Source organism: Pteronotus mesoamericanus, unplaced genomic scaffold, assembly GCF_021234165.1.
Source record: "Pteronotus mesoamericanus isolate MK-2021 breed Mesoamerican mustached bat unplaced genomic scaffold, CSHL_Meso_final contig_26, whole genome shotgun sequence".
Taxonomy (NCBI): domain Eukaryota; kingdom Metazoa; phylum Chordata; class Mammalia; order Chiroptera; family Mormoopidae; genus Pteronotus; species Pteronotus mesoamericanus.
The window spans coordinates 3,475,703-3,502,938 of record NW_026555109.1 but is presented as its reverse complement, the minus strand read 5'-3'; the positions used below and the strand labels follow the sequence as shown (position 1 = coordinate 3,502,938).

At 38.4% G+C, this 27,236-nt stretch overlaps 1 protein-coding gene across 3 annotated transcripts in view; it reads left to right on the top strand.

Moving 5' to 3' along the window:
• The window catches only part of NALCN (sodium leak channel, non-selective), a 407,611-nt gene that overhangs the window by 318,883 nt on the left and 61,492 nt on the right, over positions 1–27,236 (top strand). For 2 of the 3 annotated variants that reach the window (XM_054574357.1, XM_054574356.1), the window contains 2 exons: positions 6,913–6,986; positions 27,068–27,169. In XM_054574357.1, coding sequence (XP_054430332.1) covers positions 6,913–6,986; positions 27,068–27,169 — 176 coding nt within the window. Of the gene's footprint in view, positions 1–6,912; positions 6,987–21,718; positions 21,806–27,067; positions 27,170–27,236 lie in introns of all 3 variants that reach the window. The other variant, XM_054574358.1, reaches the window with a different exon arrangement.

Sequence of the window (27,236 nt, the reverse complement as noted above, 5' to 3'; positions counted from 1 at the left end):
CCTAAAAACATTAAAATCGGAACTGCCCTTTGGAAAAAAAAAATGCTGCGGCTATTCGGGGTCGTTTATGGTTCCATAAAAATTTTTGAAGTGTCTGTTCTATTTCTGTGAAATACGTCATTGGTATCTTAATAAGGATTGCGTTGAATCTATAAATTGCTTTGGGTATTATGGATATTTTGATGATATTGATTCTTCCAATCCAGGAGCACGGTATATGCTTCCATTTCTTTGGGTCTTACTTAATTTCTTTTTTTCAATGTTATATAGTTTTCTGCATACAGGTCTTTTATGTCTTTGGTTAAATTTATGCCTAGGTACTTTATTTTTCTTCTTGCTATATTGAATGGTATATTTTTTTCTGATTTCTTCTTCTTCTACTGCATTGCTGGTGTACAAAAATGCCTTTGATTTCTGAATGTTGACTTTCTATCCTGCTGTTTTGCCAAATGCACTTATAAGGTTGAGGAGTTTTTTGGTAGAGTCTACAGGGTTCTCTATGTACACTATCATGTCATCTGCAAACAATGATAGCTTTACTTCCTCCTTTCCTATTTGGATGCCTTTTATCTCTTTCTCTTGTCTGACCGCTGTGGCGAGGACTTCCAATATGATGTTGAAAAGAAGCGGTGAGAGCGGACATCCTTGTCGTGTTCCCGATCTTAGTGGGAAAGCTTTCAGTTTTTGCCCATTGAGTATGATATTGGCTGTAGGTTTTTCATATATGGCCTTTATTATGTTGAGGAATGCCCCATTTATTCCCATTTTGCTGAGTGTTTTGATCATAAATGGCTGCTGTACCTTATCAAATGCTTTTTCTGCATCTATCGAGATGATCATGTGGTTTTTGTCTTTTCTTTTATTTATGTGATGTATCACGTTTACTGATTTGTGTATATTGAACCATCCCTGCATGCCTGGGATGAATCCCACTTGATCGTGGTGGATAATCTTTTTAATGTATTGCTGGATGCGGTTTGCCACTATTTTGTGGAGGATTTTAGCATCTATGTTCATCAGCGATATTGGCCTGTAGTTTTCTTTCTTTGTAGGGTCTTTATCTGGTTTTGGGATCAGGGTGATGCTGGCCTCATAGAAAGAGTCTGGGAGTCTTCCCTCCTATTGGATTTTTTGGAATAGTCTGAGAAGGACAGGGGTTAGCTCTTCCTGAAATGTTTTGTAAAATTCTCCTGTGAAACCATCCGGCCCTGGGCTTTTGTGTGCTGGGAGTTTCTTGATTACTGCTTCAATTTCCCCAGCTGTTATCGGTCTGTTCAAGCTTTCTGTTTCTTCCTCCTTCAGTGTTGGAAGAATATACTTTTCTAAAACTTTGTCCATTTCATCAAGATTTTCAAATTTCTTGGCATAGAATTGTTCATAATAGTTTCTGATGATCATTTGTATTTCTGTGGTATCAGTTGTTATTTCTCCTCTTTCATTTCTGATATTATTAATTTGGGTCCTCTCCCTTCTTTTCTGGATGAGTCTGCTTAAAGGCTTGTCAATTTTATTTATCTTTCCAGAGAACCAGCTTCTGGATTGGTTGATCCTCTGAATTGTTCTTTGTGTCTCTATGTCATTCAGTTCTGCTCTGATCTTGACTATTTCCTTCCTTCTACTTGCTCTGGGATTTATTGGTTGTTGTTTCTCCAGTTCTTGAAGTTGTAGAGTTAGGTCTTTTATTTGAAATGTTTCTATCTTTTTAAGGTAAGCCTGTATTGCTATGAACATCCGTCTCAGGACTGCCTTTGCTGTGTCCCATAGGTTTTGGACTGTTGTATGTTCATTTTCATTTGTTTCCAGAAATTTTTTGACTTCTTCTCTTATCTGATTATTGACCCATTCATTGTTTAATAGTCTACTGTTCAGTCTCCATGAGTTTGCAAGTTTTTGAAGTTTCTCTTTGAGGTTTATTTCGAGTTTCAAGGGCTTGTGTTCCGAGAAAAAGTTTGGTATTATTTCAATATTCCTGAAGTTGCTGAGGTTTGCTTTGTGTCCTATCATGTGGTCTATCTTTGAAAAACTGCCATGAGCATTTGAAAAGAATGTGTATTTTTCTTCTTTGGGATGTAAGGTTCTATATATGTCAGTTAAGTCTCTTTGACTCAGTGTGTCATTCAGCGCCACAATATGTTTATGAATGTTTTGTTTGGAAGATCTGTCCACTTTTGACAGTGGGGTGTTGAAATCCCCTACTATCAGTGTGTTGCTGTCTATGTCTTTTTTGAAGTCATCCAACAATTTCCTTATAAACTTGGGGGCTCCATTATTGGGAGCATACAAGTTTACAATGTTGATGTCTTCTTGATAGATTCTTCCTTTAAGTATTATAAAGTGCTCCTCTGGGTCTCTCTGTATGGCCTTTGTTTTAAAATCTACTTTGTCTGATACAAGTATGGCAACCCCGGCCTTTTTCTCTTGCCCATTTGCTGGGAATATTTTTTTCCATCCCTTTACTTTCAATCTGTGTATGTCTTTTGCTCTGAGGTGGGTCTCTTGTAGGCAGCATACGTGTGGGCATGTTTTCTTATCCATTCAGCTACCTTGTGTCTTTTGATTGGGGCATTTAGTCCATTCTCATTGAGAGATATTACTGATAGAAACTTACTCATCTTTTCTCTTTGTACCTGTGTTCCTCCCTCTCTCATTCTTTTCCTTCATCTGCTTAAACCAGTCCCCTTAGCATATCTTGGAGCGCTGGTTTGGTAGAGATGTATTCTTTTAGTCTTCTCTTGTCTGGAAAACTCGGTATTTCCCCTTCTATTTTAATGGAGAGCCTAGCTGGGTAGAGCAGCCTTGGCTGTAGGCCCTTGCTTTTCATGGCTTGGAATATTTGTTGGCATTCCCTTCTGGCTTGTAGTGTTTCTGTTGAGAAGTCAGCTCCTAGGCGTATCGGGGCCCCCCTTGCATGTTACTTTCTCCTGCTCCCTTGCTGCCTTGAGGATTCTCTCTTTGTCTTTGACATTTGCCATTTTAATGATGATGTGTCTTGAAGTGGACCTCTTGGAGTCCCTCTTGAGTGGGGTCCTCTGTGCCTCCTGGATCCATGAGAGCCTTTCTCTCCTCTAATTAGGGAAATTTTCCATCATGACTTTTTCAAGGCGGTTCTCTCTCCCTTGCTCCTCTTCTTCTCCTTCTGGTATCCCTATTATACGGATATTATTGCGTTTCAGGTTGTCCTGCATTTCCCTAAATGCCTCCCCATTCTTTTTGAGTTGTTTTTCCATTTCTTGTTCTTTCTGGGAGCTTCTTTCTATCTTTTCCTCCATCTCACCGATTCGATCCTCGGCTTCATCCAGCCTGCTTTCGATTCCTTCTACTGTGTTCTTCAATTCAGAAATGGTATTCTTCATAGCCTCTTGTGTCTTCTTAATAGTTTCTATGTCCTTTTCCAGGTTGATATAGTTTTCTGTAAGATCCTGATAGTTTCTCTGCAATTTCTCATAGTTCTCTTTGAGCTGGCTGAGCTCATTGAGCTTCCTTAGAACCATTGTTTTGAATTCAGTATCTGATAGTTCCCTTGCCTCTATTTCATTTAGCTCTCTCTGTGGGGAGTCCCCTTTTCCACTCATTTGGGGGGAACTTCTTTTTCTTCCCATTTTTGTGAGAGTCGGTTAAGTATTTTTGTCCTTTACTTTTCTTTCTGGGCCTGCCTCTGATCATGTCAGTTGTCGACCCTATAGGACCTTGGGTTGTTTGTTTGAGCCTTCCAGGAGTCTAATGTCTGTGTCTGACTCTTGCTAGGAGCAGCTCTGTGATCCCTTTGGTCAGGGCTGGGCTATTTTTGGGGATCTCTCTGCACTCTCACGCGGGCCCCTTGAGCGTGCTCCGAGTGCGGCAGGATCCCCCGCCTGCCTGGGCTGGCATGTGCTTGCCCCAGGCCAGGGGGCTTATTCGCGACCTCCCATACTCATCTGGCCCCCCTGGCCAGCGAGCTCTGTGGCACTGGTCAGTTTAGGGTGTTCTATTGTATGTTTTCCCTGCTTTTGGCTCTTTGGGTGCGTTGCTTGCCCTTGCCAAATGGGGACTAGGGAAATGGGAGGAAGTCAGCTCCAGGACTCTCAGGTTAATCCTGTCTCCGGTCTCTCCTCCAGGGACTATGGGCAGCTCTACTAATTTTGTGGGCCGCTCTGCAATCGCGGGCGGGCGGGTCAGTTTACGCCTGCCCTTGCCGCTCTGCGCACTCCCTTGCAGGCCGTATGAGTGCCAATCTGTGGGAGGCCTTGCCGGCTGGTGTAAATGTTCCCCAGCCCGCCCGGGGAACACACATGCTCGCTAACCCTCGCCGGTCACTTGGCGCAAGTGTGCGCGCCTGCACTGGGTGTTTTGTGGGTGTCTATGTGTGTTTTTTGGCTTTTGGCTTTGGGGTTGTGGTCTCTTCCCACACAATGGAGTCTACGGCAAGGAGAAGGAGTCGGGACTCCCCGGTTCCTCCTCCCATTCTTTCCCCAATGTCTCCATTTCTAGTCTCTCCTCAGGGGTCTCTGGGCAGTTCTGTGATCCCTTCGGCTAAGGATCCACCCCCTGTGCGGCCTGCGTTTCAATCGCAGGCAGTCCGGTTCATGAGCGCCCCTCTTCTGCCTCTTTGGGGGCGTGCCTTTCCAGCCCACACTGGAGACTATGGAAAGGGGAGGGAGTCGGGGCTCCCTGATTCCTCCTCCCGTTCTCTCCCCAATGCCTCCGTCTCCAGTCTCTCCTCAAGGCTCTCCCAGCCAGTCTGCACTCAGTCCTGCAGCTCACACGCGCACAAACTGTGTGCGGAGCGCACAAAAGGCAGGTTAATTGATTCCCTTATGCCTGAGCGAGATGGTAGCTGCAGAGTGGTAGGCGCGCCATCACACGGGCTCCACAGGCCGCCATGTCAGCTCTCTTCATAAAGTTTCCCTCACCAGTCTTTTCCCAGGCACCAGCCCACCCTGCTGCTGCCTCTACCCAGAGATCAAGGAGGGTGGCTGCCACTGCAATTTTTGCATTGGCCCTTTAAATGTCTCTTTGCATCCCCAGCCACCTGTCTCTGGCAGAGAGCGCCCCTAAGCTTTTCAGGGTTGCGTTTTGTCTGTATTTTCTTGGTTTTAGCTGCTGTAGTTTAGGGATCCCTGTTTATGATTCAGACCCCGTTCTTCTCAGGGGAAGCTAACTAGCTGTTTCAATGTCCCTCTGGTGCCAGTGCCTGTGGGCACCCAGCCCACCCTCTCGAGACTCCACCGCACTTCTCACCCATTGAGATGTGTGAAAGTCGAATCCACTGTCCGCGGCACCAAGGCTGCTCTCCCACTATCGCTCCACTGCTTTCCAGGTGATTACTCCACTATTTAGTTGCAATTCCAGTTTGGTCTTGGGAGGAGGTCAGCGTGACTCCCATTCATTCCTCTGCCATCTTCTCTCCCCCCAGTATTTTATTATTAAAAAAAAATGATTATTCCACCTTTGCTCATATGAGGGAAATTGCCAATGTGTTCATTGATCCTTCGCTTTATTAGAGATCTGCTGTGAAATATGAGAATTATATAGCCAGTTATGATGTTATCTAGGTTTTCAGATGTAGCTGAAAAGACCCAGTTATGACTACCAGTCCTTCTCCAGCTATGGGCATATGGACATATTGGTTGGCATTACTCTATATGTTAAAAGGTTTGTTTGCAAGTTGGAGCTCTGTGACTGTGCACCTCAAGTTATCTAAGTCTTGTTTCCAAGAAACTGTATGGTTTATTTTTACTGAATCCAGAATTGTTCTGTCTTCTGCTTTTTTTCCCCTCACCTTTGTTTAAACACAGTATACCTTGTAGTATTTCTTCCACTTGCCTTGCTAAAAGACCCACTTAGCTCAGCACTAATAGTTTGCATCAAAATAATTTGCCCTGTTCATGCATTTCCAACTTCAGTCCTTTACCCACTGCCTCCTTGGCCTATAGAAATCTTAACTGTCCTTCAAGACCCACTACAACTTCACTTCTTCAATTAAGTCTTTGTTCACTATTTCAGACATACCTATTTCTTCCCTACCTGAAGTCCTACAATCCCTCTCATCTTTTCTATTATACCTATTGCCTAGCACTTTACAATCTACTGTATTATATGTGTCTAGCCTTGCCTTTGTAACTAGGCTTTTCAATTCTAGTAAGCAAGAACTCTGATTCCTAGTTACCCTATATCTCCAATAGTGACTAATCTTATAGTAAGTGCTCAGGAAATCTAATCTATTCCATAGATCAAAATGAATAGGTTAGTCTGACTACTAGACTTACACATTCTAGTTATTTGTTATGATTAATCTTCTCAGCATAGTGTGCTTCCCTGTTCTTTCTCTGCCTTTTTCCTGATCACTTTGGCTTCCTATACACCTGTCACTACCTGACTTCTGCAGCTGTCAAGCCGGCCAGTGCTGAGTTTGGGGAATGCATCTGATTTTTAGTCAGCCTCCAAGATTTTTCTTTCCTTTTCTATTTCCCTGGAATAATTTCATCATTGCCAACTAGGAAGAAATCTTGAAAACTATTCTTATTTCTCTCCATCCTGATCATTCAGATTAGTATTGCATCACAGGGCAAAAATCTGAAACAGATGCAATGTGGATTAAAGAAATTTCACTGACTGGTGACACTAGGGAGTCCTATATTCATTTCAGTGTTAAATTCTTTGAAAACTGACTAGCCTATTAAGATGTAAAGTGACATTACCAGTCAGCATTGCCAGTGCATCACCCCCACATCTATGACAAGCTTGTCTACAGGTCTGCCTAAATAAAAGTAAAAATAGAATAGAAATTAAATGATAGAATTAATTATATGATGTTTTTGTGAAACAAATCATGTTTAATGTTTTAATAGTGTTATCTATTAAATTTATGTAATGATTTGTGAGTGTATTATCTCTTTGTGTTACAAAATTAAAGTCATATTCATAATTTTACAGCTTCGCAAGTCTGTTTTCAGCATAAGGGCAAGGAATCTTCTAGAAAAGGAGACTGCAGTGACTAAAATCTTAAGGTAACAACATTAAACATTGATATATATATATTTAAACACAATGGGATTATATTAAGCAAAAAAGAGCTTTTTTAATAAACTGATTTTCTGAGTATCAATATATTATGCTTTCTGCTAGAAAGTAGGCATGGTTAACTATGCACTTATAAATTTTGTCAAATACATTATTAGTTTCTTTCTTGAAACAGTAATATTTTATTAGCTCAATTATCCATTTATTTTATTTTCATAAATTATAATTATAAACTTTTACAAAAATATGAAAATAACTTACTTTTATTTTTACAAGTTTTATGTCTTTTTGTGATAGCTAAAGGATTGATCACAATCTAAGTGAAAAAAGGTAAAAGGGTAAACTTTTTAAAAGTAATTGTGATTTATTAATTCATTAAAAATAAATTTATTTAAAATCTATAAGAATCAAAAGCATATCCATTTTAGAATGTTTATAGGAACATATTTTAATGCTGGTTTTTAAAATATGCCTTGAAATGAAATATTAGAAAGGAAAATTAAGCTAGGTACTTAAGAGTATTTTATAACTATGTCATAACATAAAATAATACAATCATTATAAAATGCATAAGCTTTGGGACATAATTTATTGGTGCATATATTACATAGAGATGTGTAAATGATGTGTTAAATATTGGGAACTTGAAGTAGAATGATGAACAATGTAAACAGACAAATTTATACCACGAAGCCCTCTTCAAACTTGTATGAAGGGAAAGGAACTCTTCTATTCTACCTTCATTAATAGGAACCATCATTAAAGCATTTTTCTCCAGAATGTATATCACTATAACTTGGATAACTAATGAAGAAATAAGGCTAATATATGATGTGAGAAACTCTTTCAATTTTTAAATAGTACCTTAAATTTATATGCCAAAAACAATCCTAACCATATTAGCTGATGATCCATGCATAGAGTTGAGCATATGTTGGAGTGCCTTTTATAAAATGAAAATAAATATTTCTGGGGCTTCTCTATAATCATCACAAATATGATGAGATAAACCTAAAAAATGTCATTGAAATAAAGAAAGGAAAGCTTCTAAGCAAATTTATAACAATGCAAGTCCCAACTTCCATTTCCTTCCAACTGACTCAATTCTGGCATTATGATCAATACATGAGTCCAGCCTTGAATGCGACATTGTACAACAGGGTTTTTATCAAACTGTAGGTAGACAAGTTCATAAGCAGGGCCAAGCCCTAGGGTCTTAAAGACTCCCTCCAGCCCACACAAAACAAATCATATGCTGGACTAGCCCTGCAGGTGTCAAGGTGCTCACAGAGAAAAGAACTTTGTCTCAACCAGAAATGGCCCACAATGGGACTATAATACTCTGAGCCTGTATTCAGAGTCTACCTCCCAAAATGGAACCAAAATGACCTTATTCAACTGTCCAGAATAACTGTCTTTTAACTAATGTGAATTTGTTCTAGGGGTTCCCAGAGACCTTCAGAGTATGGGCAGATGGAGACACTTGGAAGGAAGCAATTTCCAGAGCCTCACTTTCCTATGAAATCTTTCTTAAATTTGATCTTTCACTTTTTCTTTTCCACCACCCAGGTTACAAAAGAAAGGGGAAACCCTCACTCATCAATTCGAGAAAAAGTTGAAATTTTGTGTGGTGTGTTGCTCTGGAATGTAAAATTCTCTGGGTTGCCCAACACAGGGACTCTTCCTCCATGGCTTTCTCCAGAAGGAGGATCCCATAAGGGCAGCACCTTCTTGTCTACCTAGGTGACAAATTTTTGGAAAGCCTTATTCCAGAAATTTATCTACATTAGAGTTAAGCCTTAGAAATAACACAGTTGTAACAAGGGCATGTGTTAATATGTTATTTGAATTGAAAAACAAAGTCAGACTTTTTCTGAGAGATTTAGCTGATTGCTTTGGCAATGAAAACTGACTTCGTAGGTGCAGGATGACATAAAATTGAAAGGATTAGATGAATGAGATTCCCCAATAAAAAGAAAACTTAGTTGTTGATTTGTAAATGTACATAAGTACTTTCAGAAAGAGAAAATTATGAGGTACCTGAGCAAAATTTTTAAAACTGTCAGTAAATAGAGACACCCTCAGACTTGTTGAATATTGTGCTGCTTGAGGGACGCCCAGAGGCAATAGCACTTTATTACAGCCTAGCACACTACAAAATGAGAGGGAGCTCCTTGAGGCTGCTTAAGCTGTCACCCAGTGAATCTCAGGACATAAGATACTATAATTGGAAATAAAAAGTAAGATTTTTTTTAAGACTACAAATTTGATATTTGGAATAGTCATTTAGCTCTTTTCTTCTTCAAAAATGTTTTCCTCATCTCTGCTACACCAGTCTCTGCAAGAATTAAGGCCAAGTGCAAGATGTCAAATGCATAGTTTCTCTGGGCATACTTATCTTTTTACACTAATAATGATAATAGCAATAATAATAATGATAACAATAATAATCCTGCATTATAATGAACCTGTAAGTTAGAAAGTTAAGAATAGATTGAGTCTATGTATATGGGTTGTTCATAGGCATTTTTCCATGCTGTTTTTTTTTAAGAAACAACAACTAAAAGGAAAATGAAAAAAAAGAGGAGAAGAGAAATTAAAGAGAAAGGAAAGAAAAATATTTACAGTCACCTCAGGGCAAATGATTCAAATAGCTCTACACAAAATGGGGAAGAAGGAAAAGGTTTCCATCATTCTCAGTGTCTTCTCACTCCTGCAGGAGTCTCTACTCTGCTATGCTCTGGGAATTTAAAGATTGGAGGAGATGCTGTTAAAACAACCCCTACCCCCAGTTCTAATACAGGATGCTGGACTTGGTGTTAGAAGGTCTGGACTGATGCCTGGTTCTGCCTCTCTATAACCTTGAGCAGCTCAAGTATCTGATCCTCAGTTTTCTCATCTACCTTTGCCATGTAGGTTGCCCCAAAATGTCATCTGAACAATCTGTTGATCAAGCAAAGTAATATTTAGTAGTTCTTACAGTGAAGAAAACCATTACTTCAACTGGCTTAATAATGTTTCAGAAGGGATAATTGGGATGGATATTTTTAAGCCTTTGAGTTTAAGTTTAAGTCCCTTTAGACAGGGAGATCTGATTGAGATTGGGCAGAGAATTCTTGATATAAGAGTTGAGATCATTTCATAATATATACAAATATCAAATCATTATCTTGTGTACCTGAAACTAATATAATGCTATATATGAATTATATTTCAATAAAGAAAAAAGAGTGTAGGGCTTTCCAGGATGCACAGCAGGTAACAAGTACCTGTTAGGAACGGGTAAACATCCCTGCTCTGGGGAGGGCAGCACTGTGGGTGGGGGATGAGGAAGTGGTGATAATACCTTTACCTCTTTCCTACCTTTGATATTTTTCCTACCCATTCTGTCTCCACATTTCAGTTACTAGTTATCAGGTAGAGTTTACACTTCTGTTTTTCACTTTTCTTCCTGATTTGGGGTGATTTTTGAGAAGAGGGAAAATAAATGGTAACTTTATGCTTCCATCTTCACTCCAGAAGTCTATTTTATGCCTGTTGAATTTTTAACCATATACATGGATTACCTTTAAAAATTAAATACAACTCAGTTTTAGATGCCCTGGCAGGTGTGGCTCAGTGGATTAAGTGCCAGCCTGCGAACCAAAGGGTTGCTGGTTCAATTCCCTGTCTAGGGCATCCAGGCCAGGTCACCAACAGGGGACCTGTGAGAAGCAGCCACACATTAATATTTCTCTCCCTCTTTTTCTTCTTCCCTCCCCTTCTCTAAAAATAAATGAATAAAACCTTTTAAAAAATAAAAATCAATTTAAAAAGTATTTAAGATTGATGGTCCTACCTGAGCAGGGTCTTGGCCCCAGTCTTAATAAGCACAATTATTTGTTTATGGGTGACTGGCTGACCAGTTGATTAACCTGTTGTCTAGAGCAAGAGGCTGGTTGATTAGTTCAAAGTTTAGATAAATGGATTTTTGGAAAATTCATGAAGCTAACAATGAATTTACTTATTGGTTAATGGCCTTAAATTCCTGGACAGGCATTTCCAGGAATGAAAGTAAAGTCATGTTTAATATAGAGGGCTTAGTTCTTGGTACTGATAATTATGCTTCAGGGTTGTCAGTGGTCTCAGTCCTCAGGAGACCCACATTTCCAAATATCCACCTGCCATTTGAAACAGGGTCCACATGATTCCAGTATGTGGAATTTATATGAAAAAGGAAATACAAGCCCACAAAAGAAAGTCTTTCCGAGAGAAAGGGCCTCAGAGCTTTAGGTATTTGAATTGTGGGTGAAGTCACCCTTTTCTACACATAATCTTCTTTAATTTGTCTTCTTCTACTTACCTTTTAAATTAAGTGAAGCCTTAAGAAAAATAAATGCATTTCTGGTTATATTTGAGAACTCTTTGATGAGGAACAAAGTTGGGCCATATTTATAGAATTGAGAATACTATTGCATACTTAAAGACAGGTGATTCACTTGGCATAAATCAGCATCTGTATTTTTTCAAGTCTTTTCTGGAGAGTATTGTGAGAGACAGACTGTCCCACCACCTAAATTATAAAACCCAAGGTTGTTATTAAATTCACTGTTGTTATGGTTTCTCTTATATGTGGAATCTAATGAACAAAATAAACTAACAAACAAAACATAAACAACTCATAGATACAGAAAATAGACTGACAGCTGTCAGAGTGGAGGGAGTTGAGGAACTGGGTAAAATGTGAGGATATTAAGCAAAGAAAAAAATCCCTCATAGACACAGACAACAGTATGGTGATTGCAGGAGGGAAAGGGGTGAGGGAAGAAAAAAGAAGGTAAAGGGGGGCTAAATGATGATGGAAGGAGACTTGACTTGGGGTGGTGAACACACAATACAATATACAGATGAAATATTGCAAAATTGTATGCCTGAAACCTATGTAATTTTATTAACAATTGTCATCCCAATAAGTTCAATTTTTTTAAAAATTTTATTTATTTATCTTTAGAGAGAGAAGAAGAAAGCGAGAAAGAGAAGGAGAGAAACATCAATGTCTGGTTGCTTCTCACATGCCCCCTAAGGGGGACATGGCCTGAAACCCAGGCATGTGCCCTGACTAAGAATCGAACCAGCAACCCTTTGCTTTGCAGTCTGGGGCTCTATCCAGAGCCACACCATCCAGGGCAGTTCAGTATTTTTTTAATTCACTATTGTTTTGACTTTGACTATACTGTTCAGATCCACTAAAGAAAGCTTCTTTTAAAATGCAGTGACCTTTTTCAGTACATCGGATAAAATCAAAACAAATAGCAATATGCTTTAGAACACATTACTACTACTATTGAGATTTCTCTAATTTAAAGCCTTGAAATTCAAATGCATGCATTATCATTCTTGCTAGGCTGAATGCATAGATAAATGTAAAAATAAAATAATTAAATATGTTGCATTATTTTCAAAAGTTCTATTCTGTTGTGTTTTGCCACATCATTAGTTAGGACATTATCTTCATAAAAGTATTGAATGCTCAGTCTGATATGATATTTGCATTCTGATATTTGGATCCATGACAAAATTTTCCTGGCTATAGTCTTCTATTAATAATTTTTAAAGTTTAAGGAATAGCCTTTAGTTGAATGTCACTTACTACAAAAACAATTATAGTTAATGGCATATGTAAGGTTAGTTTTTCTCTTACCATTTTAAGTAAATCATTTTTATTGACTACAAAACAATTTATATGCTGCATAAGTATAAATAAAATCTATACATTTATTGCTATAGGTAATTAAATGATTTTAGCAGGATTTTCTTCCTGAAAGGAAGCACCCCTCAGACATTCATTCAAGAATATTCCTGGACCTGACTGGTGTGGCTCTGTTGGTTGGGCACTGTCCTGCGAAGCAAAAGGTCACCAGTTTGATTCCCAATCAGGGCACATGCCTAGGTTACAGATTCGATCTCCAGCTGGGGCGCATATGAGAGGCAACCAATCCATGTTCCTCTCTCACATCAATGTTTCTCTCCTTTTCTTTCTCCCTCCCTTCCCCCTCTCTAAAAATAAATAAATAAAATCTTTTAAAAAATATTTCTGTATCATCTTCTAATTGCCAGGCATATTCCTAGACACTGAGCACATAGGTTATTTCCTCAGAGAGTTCACAATGCTAGCTCCTGAAAAAACTTATGATGATAATAAGATGTAGGAGCCTTTAATAATATTATTTTTCTGAATATAATTGTGACAAGAAAATGTATGCATAGCATAATCATGATTCTCTTATTGAGTGATTTCAGCAATTAAAATCACTTATCTAAAACATACCATAAAATAAAGTGAACAACAATCCCAGTGTTGTTGTTTTGTACTTCAAATTATATTTAATTATGCCACGAACATGCCTTTTTAACATTAAGATAGAAGAAGAGGAAAAGAGAAATAGGAATAGAATGAGTAATTAATATCATTGAGATCTTAGCACCTTAGGGTGCTTAACTCTTATGTATATTATCTCATTTAATCTGCACAAAACACCTATACAAAAAAGTGTTATTATGATACCCATAATAGCTGACAAAACTGAGTCTTAGAGAAGGTAATTTCTCCCAATATTACATACTATAGAAACAATCTTGGGAAACACATCGATCAGCAATATCAACTATAATGTGATTTTCTAACTCAGCAGCCATATTTATGTGTCCCCAAGAATTTATGCAACTAAGTTCTTTCATTTATTGGAAGGTGGCTGTGTGCTGAACACTGTGTGCTCTTTCAGCTGCTGTCTCCATTAGGTCCTCATAGAAATCCTGAAGATGAGGATTATTAGCTGTTTTGAAATGAAGAAATTAAGGCTCTGGAAGAGTAGATGACTTACCTGAGGTCACGCTCTCTAGTGAGTCAGGGAGTCAGAGAGCCAGGGATCAAACCTTGGTCTGTGTGACTCTGAAATCCATGTATTGACTACACTCTATGCTTTTAAATTATAGAGGATTCCCCCCTTCTCATGCTCTGTATTGATAAACCCTAAGTCCCTTAATTTTCCTACACTCATGCTGTGGCTGCTTCTCAAAGCCACATAAATATTATGCATGATACAAAGGTGCCATATCAACAAGACAATTAGAGCTAAAATCCAACCTCCACTCCCACCTGCTCAGGCACATGACCAAGCAGCGTCCCCTGGCATGGGACTACTTCCCTCTAGAAGAAAAAGCTGTCTTTTTCCAATTTGTACAAAAAGTGTTGCTGTAGGCATCCTTTCTCTTTGAAGCATTTTAAATCCCTAGAATTGAAACTCTCTTCAGTCTCTTCCTTTTTTCTCCACACCCTCCATAAAACTTCCCACAAGTAGCTATGAATTTTCTTGGGATAATAGATAGAAGTGTTTTCATGGGAGATCTTTTGCTGAATATTTGTTGAAACTCGTACCAGACCCTGATGAACAAGTCAACTCAGGCAAACTCATTTCTGGACTGGATTTGTGTAGCCTTCTGGACACTGGTTATAAAGATGGTCTCATTCCTATTCAGGCCTATACAATCATATAGACTATGTTCAGTTAAATGAAAGCATATACTGTGTTCATGGATTGGAAGAATTAACATCATCAAAATGTCCATACTACCTAAAACAATTTATAGATTCAACACAATCCCTATTAAAATACCAATGACATATTTCACAGATATAGAACAATCATTTCAAAAATTTATATGAAACTATAAACAACCCCAAATAGCCTCAGTAATTTTGAGAAAGAAGAACAAAGTAGGAGGGATCACAATACCTGACATCAAATTATATTACAAGGCCACTGTAATCAAAACAGTCTGATACTGACATAAGAACAGACACAGAGATCAATAGAACAGAAATGAGAGCCCAAAAATAAATCCATTTCTCTGTGGTCAATTAATATTAAACAAAGGGGACAGGAGCATAAGATGGAGTAAAAATAAAAATACCCTCTTCAACAAATGATATTTGGAGATTTGGACAGCTATAAGTAAAAATATGAAACTCAACCACCAACTTACACCATATACAAAAATGAACTTGAGATGGATAAAAGACTTAACTATAAGTTGCAACACCATAAACGTCCTAAAGAAGAACATAGGCAGGAAAATATCACATATTCAATGCAACAATATTTTCACCGATATGTCCCCTAGAGCAAGGAACATAAAGGAAAGAATAAACAAATAGGACTACATTAAAATAAAAAGCTTCTGCACGGCTAAAGAAAACGTCAGCAAAATGAAAAGGGAACCAATCATATGGGAACATATATTAGACAATGATACCTCAGACAAGGATTTGATCTCCAAAATTATATATAAAGAATTCACATGACTCCACTCCAGGAAAACAAACAATCCAATTAAAAAATGGATAAAGGACCTTAACAGATACTTCTCCAAGGAAGACATAAAGAAGACCCAGAGACATATGAAGGGATGCTCAGCATCACTAGCCATCAGAGAGATACAAATTAAAACCACAATGAGATACCACTTCACACCACTTGGAATACACCATCATAAACAAATCAACAAATGACAAGTGCTGGCGAGGTTGTGGAGTAAAGGGAACTTTGGTGAGAATGCAGACTGGTGCAGCCACTGTGGAAAACAGCTTGGAATTTCCTCAAAAAACTAAAAATGGAACTGCCCTTTGACCTGGCAATTCTACTGCTGGGATTATACTCTAAGAATCCTGAAGCACTAATTCAAAAGAACCTATGCACCCCAATATTCATAGCAGCACAATATGCAATAGCCAAGTCCTAGAAGTAACCTAAGTGCCCGTCAGTAAATGAGTGGATAAAAAAACAATGGTACGCTTACACAATGGAACACTATGCAGCAGAGAAAAAGAAGAAGCTCCTACCCTTCACAACAGCATGGATGGAACTGGAAAGCATTATGCTCAGTGAAATAAGCCAGGCAGTGAAAGACAAATACCATATGATCTCACCTTTTAGAAACTATTCAACAAACAAACAAGCAAGCAAAATGTAACCAGAGACATTGAAATAAAGAACAAACTGACAGTAACGAGAGGGGAGGGAGAAGGGGGAACAGGGGAAATAAGGGAATGAGCCATCAAGGAACATGCATAAAGGACTCCTGGACAAAGCCAAAGTGGGGTAGGATTGAGGGTGAGAGGTGAGTGTGGGTGGGAAAGGGGAGGGTGTTGAGAAGTAGAGACAACTGTGCTTGAACAACAAAATAAATAATTTTTTTAAACAAATTATGCTTTGTCAGTGTAGAAAGAGAGCAGGCTTTGCAATCAACCACACTTGTCTGCAAATCTGAGCAGTGGTGAGTCCTTGAGAAGGCTCAGTGTCCTCATATGTCAGGTGGGAGATACAAGCAACCTCATAGGAGTAAATGAGCAGTGTGCCATCAAGGTACTCACTCAGTAGCACAGTAGCCAAACTTAGAATCCTGGCTTCATCACTTCATGGATATTTGCTTTAGGAAAGTTACTTAATCTCTTTGCACCTCAGTTTTTTCATCTGTTAAATGAGGTTTGTAAATTAAAAGACCCTGCCTCATACATGAGAGTGAAACAAGTTTGTATCTGTAAAGCACTCTGTAGGTGATTTCCCATTATTAGTAGTAAGTCCAAGAGAAATCCACAGTTGTCCCCAAGATGCGGGCAATTGACAGTCACCCTCAAGGGATTGCTTCAGAAGTTTCCACTGTTGCCCAGCAGAGATGGTATATGTCCAGCTGAGGGGTATAAAATGCTTTTGATAAATCAGTGTACCCTTTTCTAGGCTGATCCTAAGTTTTGTGTTCATCTACTGGAGAAAATCTATCAGGGGCAGTTTTATACTCAATTAAGCTAACGTCTTCAAGGTATTATCAGACTACTTCTTCAAATCATTTTCTGGATAGTTATTTGGCAGAAATACTCCTGAATTAACAACATAGATTCATCAGCAGAGGTTGGCATCACCTAGGTGTTTGGAAGTTGTAGGCATAGACAGCCACAGTCTTCTGTAATACCTGAAGTGCAGCTATGACATTCTCCACTCTTTTTGGACATGCCAGGAAAAAACAGCCCTGTATCAGAAGTAGAAGACTTGTATATACTTTGGTAGGCAACCTTGTCAAATGAGTAAAGACCAGCATCTTTCCAGGACACCTATCAAATGAGAGGTAAAAGCATGATCAAGGTGTTAGTAAAGTTAGGCCTGATTGACTTGACAAGTGGAAGAGTGATTGTGAGCAGGATGAAAAACAAGATAGTTGGATAAGAGGGACTGCTTTATCAGGACCTAAGAAACAGCTGTAACAGAACCTGTAACTACCATCAGAGGCACCAGTAGCAGAAGAACAGTGACCGCTATCATTGAGACAAGCATGATATTGTCTTCTGCGTGGGTTGTAATTGCCTACCTGGAACCTTCAGAGTGCACATCATGTTGTGTCTCAGTAACTTCTGAGTGGATAAGGACTTTGCTAAGAGTGGTCATTCATAGGCTATAGGATGAATGAGAGGTGTTTCTTTCAGTTACTGGCCTCTTCGATGGCCCCATTCTCCCAGCTGTTTCTCCCCCGGAGCCAGGTCAGATGACATCTGGGCTCTTCTCTAGAACATGAGCCTCTAGGTCATATTTCTGTGGAAGAGAAGATGAGCCTGAGTTTTTAGAAGAGAGCATGGAGCTTTCTGGTTAAAGGTAAAATCTAATTGAATACCAATAATTCCCTCCAAAAGGTCACCTGTTCTTGTGCACATCGTTAGCTATATGACAAAGGAAATTTGAGGAAGGGAAAAAGAGCCTCTTTATTCTTATCTATCTCTTTATCTTTTATTCTTATCTATCTGGGTCTATCTCTTTGTCTAGACCCAGAGCTCCCAGTTCCCTGAAGCTGACCCATTAATTGGAAAGCCCAAGAGAGCTTAATTATGCAAAGCATTAGTGTCTTACCCCATTTGCTTTTTCCCATTTGTCAAGTTATTTTCAGATTACAGATCCATTGGTCAGCCCAGCAATTCAGCAATTTTGGGTAATGTCATATTAGTTCCCTGCAGCTCTACATTCTGGCCACAACTAACAAGGCACACTCAGCACCACTGAGACCTTTGGGCTAAACTTGCCAGGAGAATATGAGGGAGAGAAAGGTGCTGAGTGACCCTGCAGATGAGAAGAATACAGACAGATACCCCCGAAGCTGAGTTGGGGTCAACCTCCTCATACGGCAGCAATTTTTTATAGTCAATATTTGGCAAAAATAACTTGAATTTTCAAAAAACTAAAGTGGTGGGCATTAATATACCAATATTGAGTAAATATTAAATTATTAACACTGAGTATTAAATATATTAATATTTGATGTATTATAAAAATTATGCAAGAATTATTAATGTTGGGCATATTACTGTTAAATATTCAATATTAATAAAGTATTTAACCTAAATATTAACTATTAACATAAATATTTGTTATTCTGTGATTCTATTAAGGCTATATAGTTGTTGGTTTTCCCTAAGATTTTCATAACACTTAAAACCTCTTGTAGATGAGTTGAAAGACCATTTTGGTATACAGAGACTAAGTGGATAGATAGAAATAAAGCATGTTCAAGGAACAGTAAACTAAGGAAATAAAATTTATGGGTATATACATTTGTATACAACACAAATATGAAAAATTTCAAAGTGACAAAATATAATGTGATTGAAGGAAAATTATATATCTATATCTATATATAGTTGTTTTTTTTTAACAATCAAACTCCATTCAACTTTTTAAAAATTTTTTTATGGAGAAGTAATTAACATATAACCTTATATTAGTTTCAGGTGTACAAAATGATGAATTGAGGGAATATTTATATAAAATGATCACTACAATCAGCCTAGGTAACATTTATCACCATATATAGTAAAATAATATAATCTGAGTTGTATTCCTAGATAATACCTGACTTGTAATAAAAATATGTTATATTTCATTGAACTAGTATCTGCTTTGTAGATTATTTTTAGATAAGCTCCAAAGTGATTGTAATATTGCTCTGGATTGGAAAAGCTGCTATTAAATTTTACCTAACAAGTGTGAGAAGATATTTTAGAAAGGTTTTTCTTTTGCTATTATATCATTGGAGGGTAAAGTAATAAGTAATATAGAAAAATATGTACCTGTGGAAAAATTGGTTTATATGGTTTATGAAACATTTACAAAATTTCACTTTTACTCTAATAAAAATTTTGGTCTTTGTGTTGTAATTTACATATTTCTGAGTTAGTAGTTGGGTTACTAAAGTTGAACTTCAATGAATGATGTGGGGTTTCAGACATTTTATTTGCTGAATTTTAATACGTGCACTAAAGGCATAGATTTCCCATTAGTTAATTTTCTTTTTCTATTTCTTTTGTGAGTTTTATTTATTTTTAATTATGTTTTATTGATTATGCTATTACAGTTGTCCTGATTTTTCCCCCTTTGTCCCCCTCCACCCTGTGTCCCAAACTCCCTCAGACAACTCCCCGCACCGTTGTTCATGTCCATGGGTCATGTGTGTAAGTTCTTTGGCTTCTCCATTTTCCTATACTGTACATCTTCATGGTTATTCTGTAGTTACCTATTTGTGCTTCTTAATCCCTCACCTCTTCACCCATTCTCCCACACCCCCCTCCTATCTGGCATCCATATGGTAACTCAATTCTTTTCTCTTGCTGCTTTTAAGAGTCTCTTTATCTTTAAACTTTGGCCTTTTAATTATTATGTGTCTTGGAGTGGACCTCTTTTCATCCATTGTAATTGAGACTTTCTGAGCTTCCTGGACTTTCATGTCTATTTCCTTCACCAAATTAGGTAAGTTTTCTTTCACAATTTTTTCAGTTACATTTCCAATTTCTTGCTCTTTCTCTTCTCCTTCTGGAACCCCTATCATGTGAATGTTGGACCTCTCAAAGTTGTCCCAGAGGCTGCTTATAGTATCCTCATTTTTTCTTTTTTGGACTCTTTTTTTCTTCTTGTTATGCATGGTTGTTTTTTGCTTCCTTATGTTCAAAACATTAATTTGACTCTCAGATTCATTCACTCTATTGTTGTTTCCCTGCAAATTGTTCTTTATTTCAACTAGGGTATCCTTCATTTCTGACTGGGTCTTTTTTATGCTGCCAAGGTCCTCACTAAGTTCCTTGAGCATCCTTATAACCGGTGTTTTGAACTCTGCATCTGATAGATTGTTTATCTCAATTTCATTTCACTCTTTTTCTGGAGTTTTGATCTGTCCTTTCATTTAGGCCATATTTCTTTGTCTCCTTGTTCTGGAAGCTTCCCTGTGTTTGTTTCTATGTGTTAGGTAGAGCTGCTTTGACTCTGTGTCTTGATAGTGTGGCTTAATGTAGTAGGTGTCCTGTAGGGTCCAGTGGCACAGCTTCTCCTATCACCCAAGCTGGGTATGCCCTTTGTGTGGGCTGAGTACACCCTCCTCTTGTAGTTGAGCCTTGGTTGCTGTTAGAAAATCAATGGGAGGGGACCACTGACACCAACCTTTGCTGTCTGTGGAGGATCAGCTGTGCAGCGGCAGGGTGATGGTGCTCTGATGTAGTCTATAGCTGTCTATTGGGTGCATTGGCCCTGGGGTTTCCCAGGTGGTACAAGCCAAGGTCAGCCCCAACCTGTGTTTTGCCTGGGGCACCATGCCTGAGCTATAAAGCAATATGAGATGGCTGCTAAGCTTGGAGATTCCCAGGCAAAGCTCCATCTGGCTGCTGGGGCTCATTGAAGCCAGCTGTTGCTTGTTTGATAGGATTTAGGAGCAAAGACCAGCCATTCTTATGGAAAAGCAGCTTGGGTGGGCCCATAAATTGGGTAGGGTGGAGTCTCTTGGGATCTCCAAGGTGGATCTAACAGTGTTAGCCAGGTTGATGGAGTCTTAGATGTGGCATCAGCTTGCCAGCTCTGTGGCTCTCTGCAGGGAGGGTTTAGAAAAGGGACAATGGCCTCTGCTTGCCTGATGCCAGACACTTCAGTTTCTCCCTGTATGCCACTGATGCCTTTCAAGCCACTACCCTGGTGCTGGAGCTTAGAGAGAGGCAGTCTGAGTAGGCAAGTCCGTGTATGGTTTCTTTAAGAGGAACTGCTTGGGGCTTCAGGAGTTTCTTCCACTGACTCAATCCCTGCTGTTTTTTGCAGCCAGAAGTTGTGGGGACTTATTTATCTTCCCAGCACTGGAATCTTGGGCTGGGGGGCCTAGTGTGGGGCTGGGACTCCTCCCTCCCAAGAGGCCCCTCCCAAATTTTTATCCACTTGGCTATGGGACCAGCCCTTTGCAAGTCTGTGCCCCTGCTAGCACTCTGGATGGATGTGGTTTCTTTAGTTCTGTAGTTGTCAGACTTCCATCCAGAGTGATTTCTGATGTTCCTGAGTAATGGTTATTCTATATTTTAGTTGTAATTTTGATGTGGTTGTGCAAAGACATGAGCCATGTCCCAACTTTCTTCTTTTTGAACTATCTACATATGATAACACATTAAAGCATTCTTTTATTTTTCAATCTACAATGAGGTTCTAGTTATCCCAGACATGTATTTACATTTCTGTATATGAAAATGTTTTTCATATACATTTGGAAAATGCAAAGTTGGAAGGAACTAACCTTCTGTTGCTATTCAAGAGCCATATCCATTTACTCAGGACTGGGTTGATTCACAAAGGAATGGAATATTCACTATGATAAAAATGCAGCTTTTTCCTCATCTCAGCAAGATCCCATTACAGAGGATCTTACCCATTAGTATCTGCTATTGTCTCTGCTTTGGACAATCACCTCGTCACTTCAATGGAATCAGGTAAGAGCCCATTCCAGGAAATACTCATTATCTATTTTCTTATACAATTCTACCAGTTTACATAAGTATCATGGAAGGAGTATTTTCCTGTTGTCTGTCGATGTGATTACATTATATTAACTGACATCATAGTTTACAATGTGTTATCTTGTGGAGCTGAAGATTTGAGTAAAATCCTTCATATTTAATGCTCTGCAAAGTTACAATGCAATTCCTTTAGATGGTAATTATATTTAATACCAGATGGTATCATGTAATCTAACTTTTCTGTAATGAATGAAAATATTTGAAGACTCATAAGCCTCTTTTTTTCATTACAGAATATACAGGCTTTTCCAAAACTTTTGTTCTGGTACATTAAGAAAGAAGACATGGAGAAAGAGCGGAAAGAAACTGAGAACCCCCTGCTACTGTTTCTATAAACAACTAGTGGTGTTTAAAAGCCAATAAAGATCTCTCGAATAACCATAATCTTTTGGCCAATTTAAAAATATTTTAGATGGAGAAATGTCAAGAAAAATAGAGACAATTTCTTAAGACATGATTCTCTTCCCTGAGCCTCCATAGAAGATTATATATATATAGCTGTCATGTAAGGGGCGATTGAAATTCCACAGTGCAAAGGCAAGGCAGAGAAGGAAAAAAAGAATCAATCTTTCATATGTTTTTTTCAAAGCCTTGGCAAGAAACCAGGGGTAATATTTTTGCAACTGGGAATATGTGTTTGTTGAAGAATATTCCCACATTTGAATCATCCTCAGGGGTCCTAGGCTTATTTTACTTTCAAAGGTAGAGAGGGCATAACATTGACCTCGACTGGAAAAAGGAAAATGCCTCACTGTGATTCTCCTCCAGGGAGTAGGAATAAAGGGATTACATATGCCTACATAATGGAGAATTTCCTCACTCAGACAAGACAAAAGAGTTCATTATTTTTCACCAGATACTTGAAGCCTCATGCCTCCCAGATCCAGAGGCCAACCTGGCAGACCAATATTTTTATATTAAGCCACTAGATGGAGTTTCTACAAAACTGGTCCTTCCAGTGTGTGCCATGACGAAGAGATTGAGATGTTGAAGACCTGAATAACATGGTTTTTCCCCTAATACAAGTGAGACCAAGACCTACCCTGATGATCAGTGTGATTTTTTTCAATACCATTATCTTTGCTTTTTCTCTAGGCAGCAAATAAATGAACATTTTCTTCCTGAAAACATATTTGTTTTATCTTTATGTGAGACCAAAAGGTATCGACATTCAAATGAAAAATTTTAAGTGACAAAGTATAATTTAATTGAACATTCAAGTACTCTTTTGGAGTGAGTCTTTTACTCAAGTATTGGTAAAATAGTAAAAGTCTCAAATTGCTTACTGGTAAAATATTAAAATTTTTTAATTCCTTAATTATTTACTATTTCAGCTTAGCATTAGATTGCTGTAACACACAATATGTGGAGACCATGTTCTCAACAGATCACATCTCCCATTTGTAATATTGAAATGAGTTTAGCTCAGCCTCATGTTGGCTTACTCAGGTTTCCCTTAATAGATTTCACATAGAATATAGAGGTTTATAAATTTCCTACTTGCAAGAAATAATATCTGATTTTTTTCATTGCTGTCTCAGGGTCTCATTTATCATTGGTGTGAAGCTAATTTTGAGATGGCATAGTATTCCAGCTTGAGATAAAATTAAGATTATTTAACTTCCCCTTTAAAAAGCATATTTCAAACACATGCTGTTTTGTTTGTGATTATGTCCATGCTTCATAAGCATGAAATAATCAAGAAAGAAATTAAAATATTTGACCTTCACAGAATTACAAGGTTCGTTCATTTAACAAATATTTATGGAGCACCTACTGAGTTTTCTCATTCAAAAGCCATTGAAGATACTCACTTGGAAAGAGGAAGCATTTGATCCAAGAAGAAATTGAACAAGACCATTGCTAAATGGAGATGGAGACTGTTAAACTTTGCTTTGGCACCAGACTTGGACGTGGAGTGCTGGGAAGTGTGGTGCTGGCAACAGAGTACCTCTTACCAAGCCAAGGTGGCCCCATCTACCTTACTTCACTTTGCTCAGATTATGTAGGTTCTTTTGGAGGCCAGGAAATGAGAAGGTGGGTAAGCAGCCTCTGCTCAAGGAAGACCCTGGCAGGGACCTCTCAGTGAGAAAATGGAAACTTCTAAAGTGTATGCTTGGCTTCTACTGAACTCTGAATTCACCTGTTACATGATTTAATGGGCCCATTGTTACTGAGCACTTTTTCCCCCATCATTATCTAGTTTAAGATTGTGCTAGCAAACAGTGTTATAAACATAGAAGAAAGTGGTGGGAAAAGGAAATTAAAACAAATGGTTTTAAGTATTAACACACATTTAAGTGGTTGTCTCAACCTGATTAAGCCTAGGTTTTCTGATCTCAGGGTGGAGCTAAAAACCAGCTCCCTGCCACACCGCCCAGTATGACTGAGTCATACAGAGAACAAAGATTCACATATATAGCTGAAATATCAGTTCTTTTTAGAACTATTTTCCAAATCCTACAGTCCCAGTGGGAAAGAGTGGAGTGATCTTGACCCAAAGAGAAAAAGGGACTTGCTTTCTCACCACCATTTCAGCCACACTGTTGGTGGAGAAGATGGAAGAAGAGATGTCACAAGGCAGGGGGAGTCTTTCCAATGGCCAAAGGGTCTCCAGAGAGATGTTTGTCTTATAGTCAGAAGAAGGGGTCTCAGCAAGATCGACAGAGGCAACCCAGCAGGTGCGGGTGTGTTATGCTGACCCAGGTGCTGGGACATCCTTTAGGCCCTAGAATCAGTTAAATGCAGTGCTAAATCTTCTCCAGTAATAATGCCCAGGCAGCCTCAGACTGAGCTGTTGGGGAAACACTGTAACCGTGCAAAAACTTCATTTCTTTAGCATGACTTTTTCTCCTTTCTTTTTGATTCAAACTGGTTTCATTTAGTACACTGGCTCACCTTCCTCCTTCTGTCCCTTGCATGTGCACTCCCTTAATCATTGAGCCCTCAGGACAATGAAATTCTGGTTGGCATCAAATAATCTTAGGAGCAGAGTTTTGGGTCTATTGACCACAGAGACAGAGTTTTGGTCAAACTAGTGATAACATCCTAGGTCTCAGTTGTGTTTCAGCTCCAGACCCAGAAAAGCAACCAAAACCAGATGAAGTGATGCCATGGTTGCCATTAGGACCAGGTGCATTGATCAGCTATCCTTTACCCTAGCACTGACCAATCAGTAGAGACCACGACCCTGACCATGACCCTAGGTCCCTTAGTCACCATGATTAATGATTTTTCCCCTATCTAACCCATCCCCTGGAAGCCATCAGGGAGCCAGATCTTTGAGCATGTGTCTCCAGGGGTGGGCCACTTCCTCAAAATAAATCCTCACTTTCTTTGCTATAGACTCTTGTTTGCATCTTATTGGGCTTTGATGTGCACAAGCATCCAGACCAGTTTAGTCCAGTAACAATACCAACAGTCCTTTAGCAAAGACAGCTTAAAGCTGGTTATTTTCTTCCACTTCAAACATAGCAAGGCACCTAGCTCAAATGGGTATGTTATAATCCATTTGTATGTGTTTTGCATGTAAGGTCTATAGGTTTCAACTAATTTAGGGGAGAGTCTTGTGACAAAAAAATATGAGTTACTAAGACAGTGGCTGAAGGTTAAATCTTGACAGTTTACACAAATGGCAGGGATCTGTATATCTATGTCAGAATAACTCCATTACCCAAGTAGATTTTCTCAGAATGGCTTCATAATTTTCAGTTTTTTGTTGAACAATTTTTAATATACGTAATACCATGCTACATCTTTGTCAACTCAGCCAGACTTATAAATGTATCTCCCTATGAAACATCATTGTAATCCTGGGAATAACCACAATTTCTACATATCATTGTCATAAATCTTTATTGTTCAAAAAAATTTTGACCTGGAATTTATCTCAAAAAGATTCATGCTGCTTATTAAACTAAGAATACTGATTATTTGAGCTTTATTTCCTATAATGCATTTGCATTCATTGAGTTTGTACAACTTTTCATAAGTATTCACCATAATTATCTTCATCAGCATCAAAGGCATTTTAAGTACTTAAATATACACATGGTATCATAAAAGTTGGTGTTCTATATATAATAAACAGACACAGATCTTTTCTCAAAGATCTTAACTTTGAGACAAATAGTAATAAAATTCAAAGCCAGTTTAGGTAACAGGTTAGGAAAAATACATATAAGTGTTATGTTAAACAATGACAGTAGTACATGTGATCAGCTGTTGAACAAATTATGGTGTCGTAAGATTTTCATATCATAAAATCGTATTATTTTAAGCCTATAAGTTTTCCTTGAAATCAAGGCCTTCTCCTCATGTTACCCATACAGGGACTGAACTGCAAGGTCACTCAACCAGTTCATAACAGTTTCACCTCTGGAACACAGCTCTCTTAATCTCTATATTATTTTCTTTGCACTTGACTACTATGATAAGGGAAATTCTGTCATTTTCAGTTGGAGAAAGCTTTCTGGAGAAGAAATTTTGTTCTCTCTCCAAATCATTCACACCACAGATGCTGAGTCACCCAATTGTGAAAAAAAATTAAAAAAAAATGTTTTTAAAAGTCTTCATAGTTTTGTAGCTGCAAAGAAAATGGTAACTGAATACCTGTAAGTCACAAGCTTTAGACTGAAGTTTCTCTAGGTACTAATTACAGCTTTAGTTATTTCTTTTTACTGCTAATTTGTGCATCTATCTAACCTCACACTTTCCAATTTTCTTAGAGTTCTGCAAAATCTTTTTGGAACATATATTTCATTATCCCAGGGGCCTGGATAGATAAATCCTTCCCAAAGGCTTTTGTTGGAAACCTCCCGTAAATTCAAAACCAACATCATGATTAACTGTGGTCAGGCTTGTACTACTTACTTACAGAATCCTGATAGAAGCTGTCCTACTTGGGGGATGGGGAGGGAAAACACGCAGGTGGAGAGGGGCAATAATTTTCTGTTTATTTTCCTTCTTCATAGCGATGACAGCTCTGCTTTGTAAGTGTTCTTGACATGAAGACTAAAGCTCCCTTTCCTTTATGGTTGTGTGTCATTTGCTGTATTTTGCCTTGCCGTTGGTGTTTCCTTAAAAATAATGAGTAATGGGTAGTTATGTATTATTCATCACAAGTGTACAGATCATGCATTTATCTTGGGCTCCCTTTTTTTTTTTTTTTCCTAGAGCTTGCACTCGACAGCGCATGCTGAGTGGATCATTTGAGGGGCAGCCAGCAAAGGAAAGGTCAATTCTCAGTGTGCAGCATCATATCCGCCAAGAGCGCAGGTAAATACACGAGGAGACAAGGCTACATAGACACTAAGAAAAGGAATTCTACAGGAAGTGTTCACTT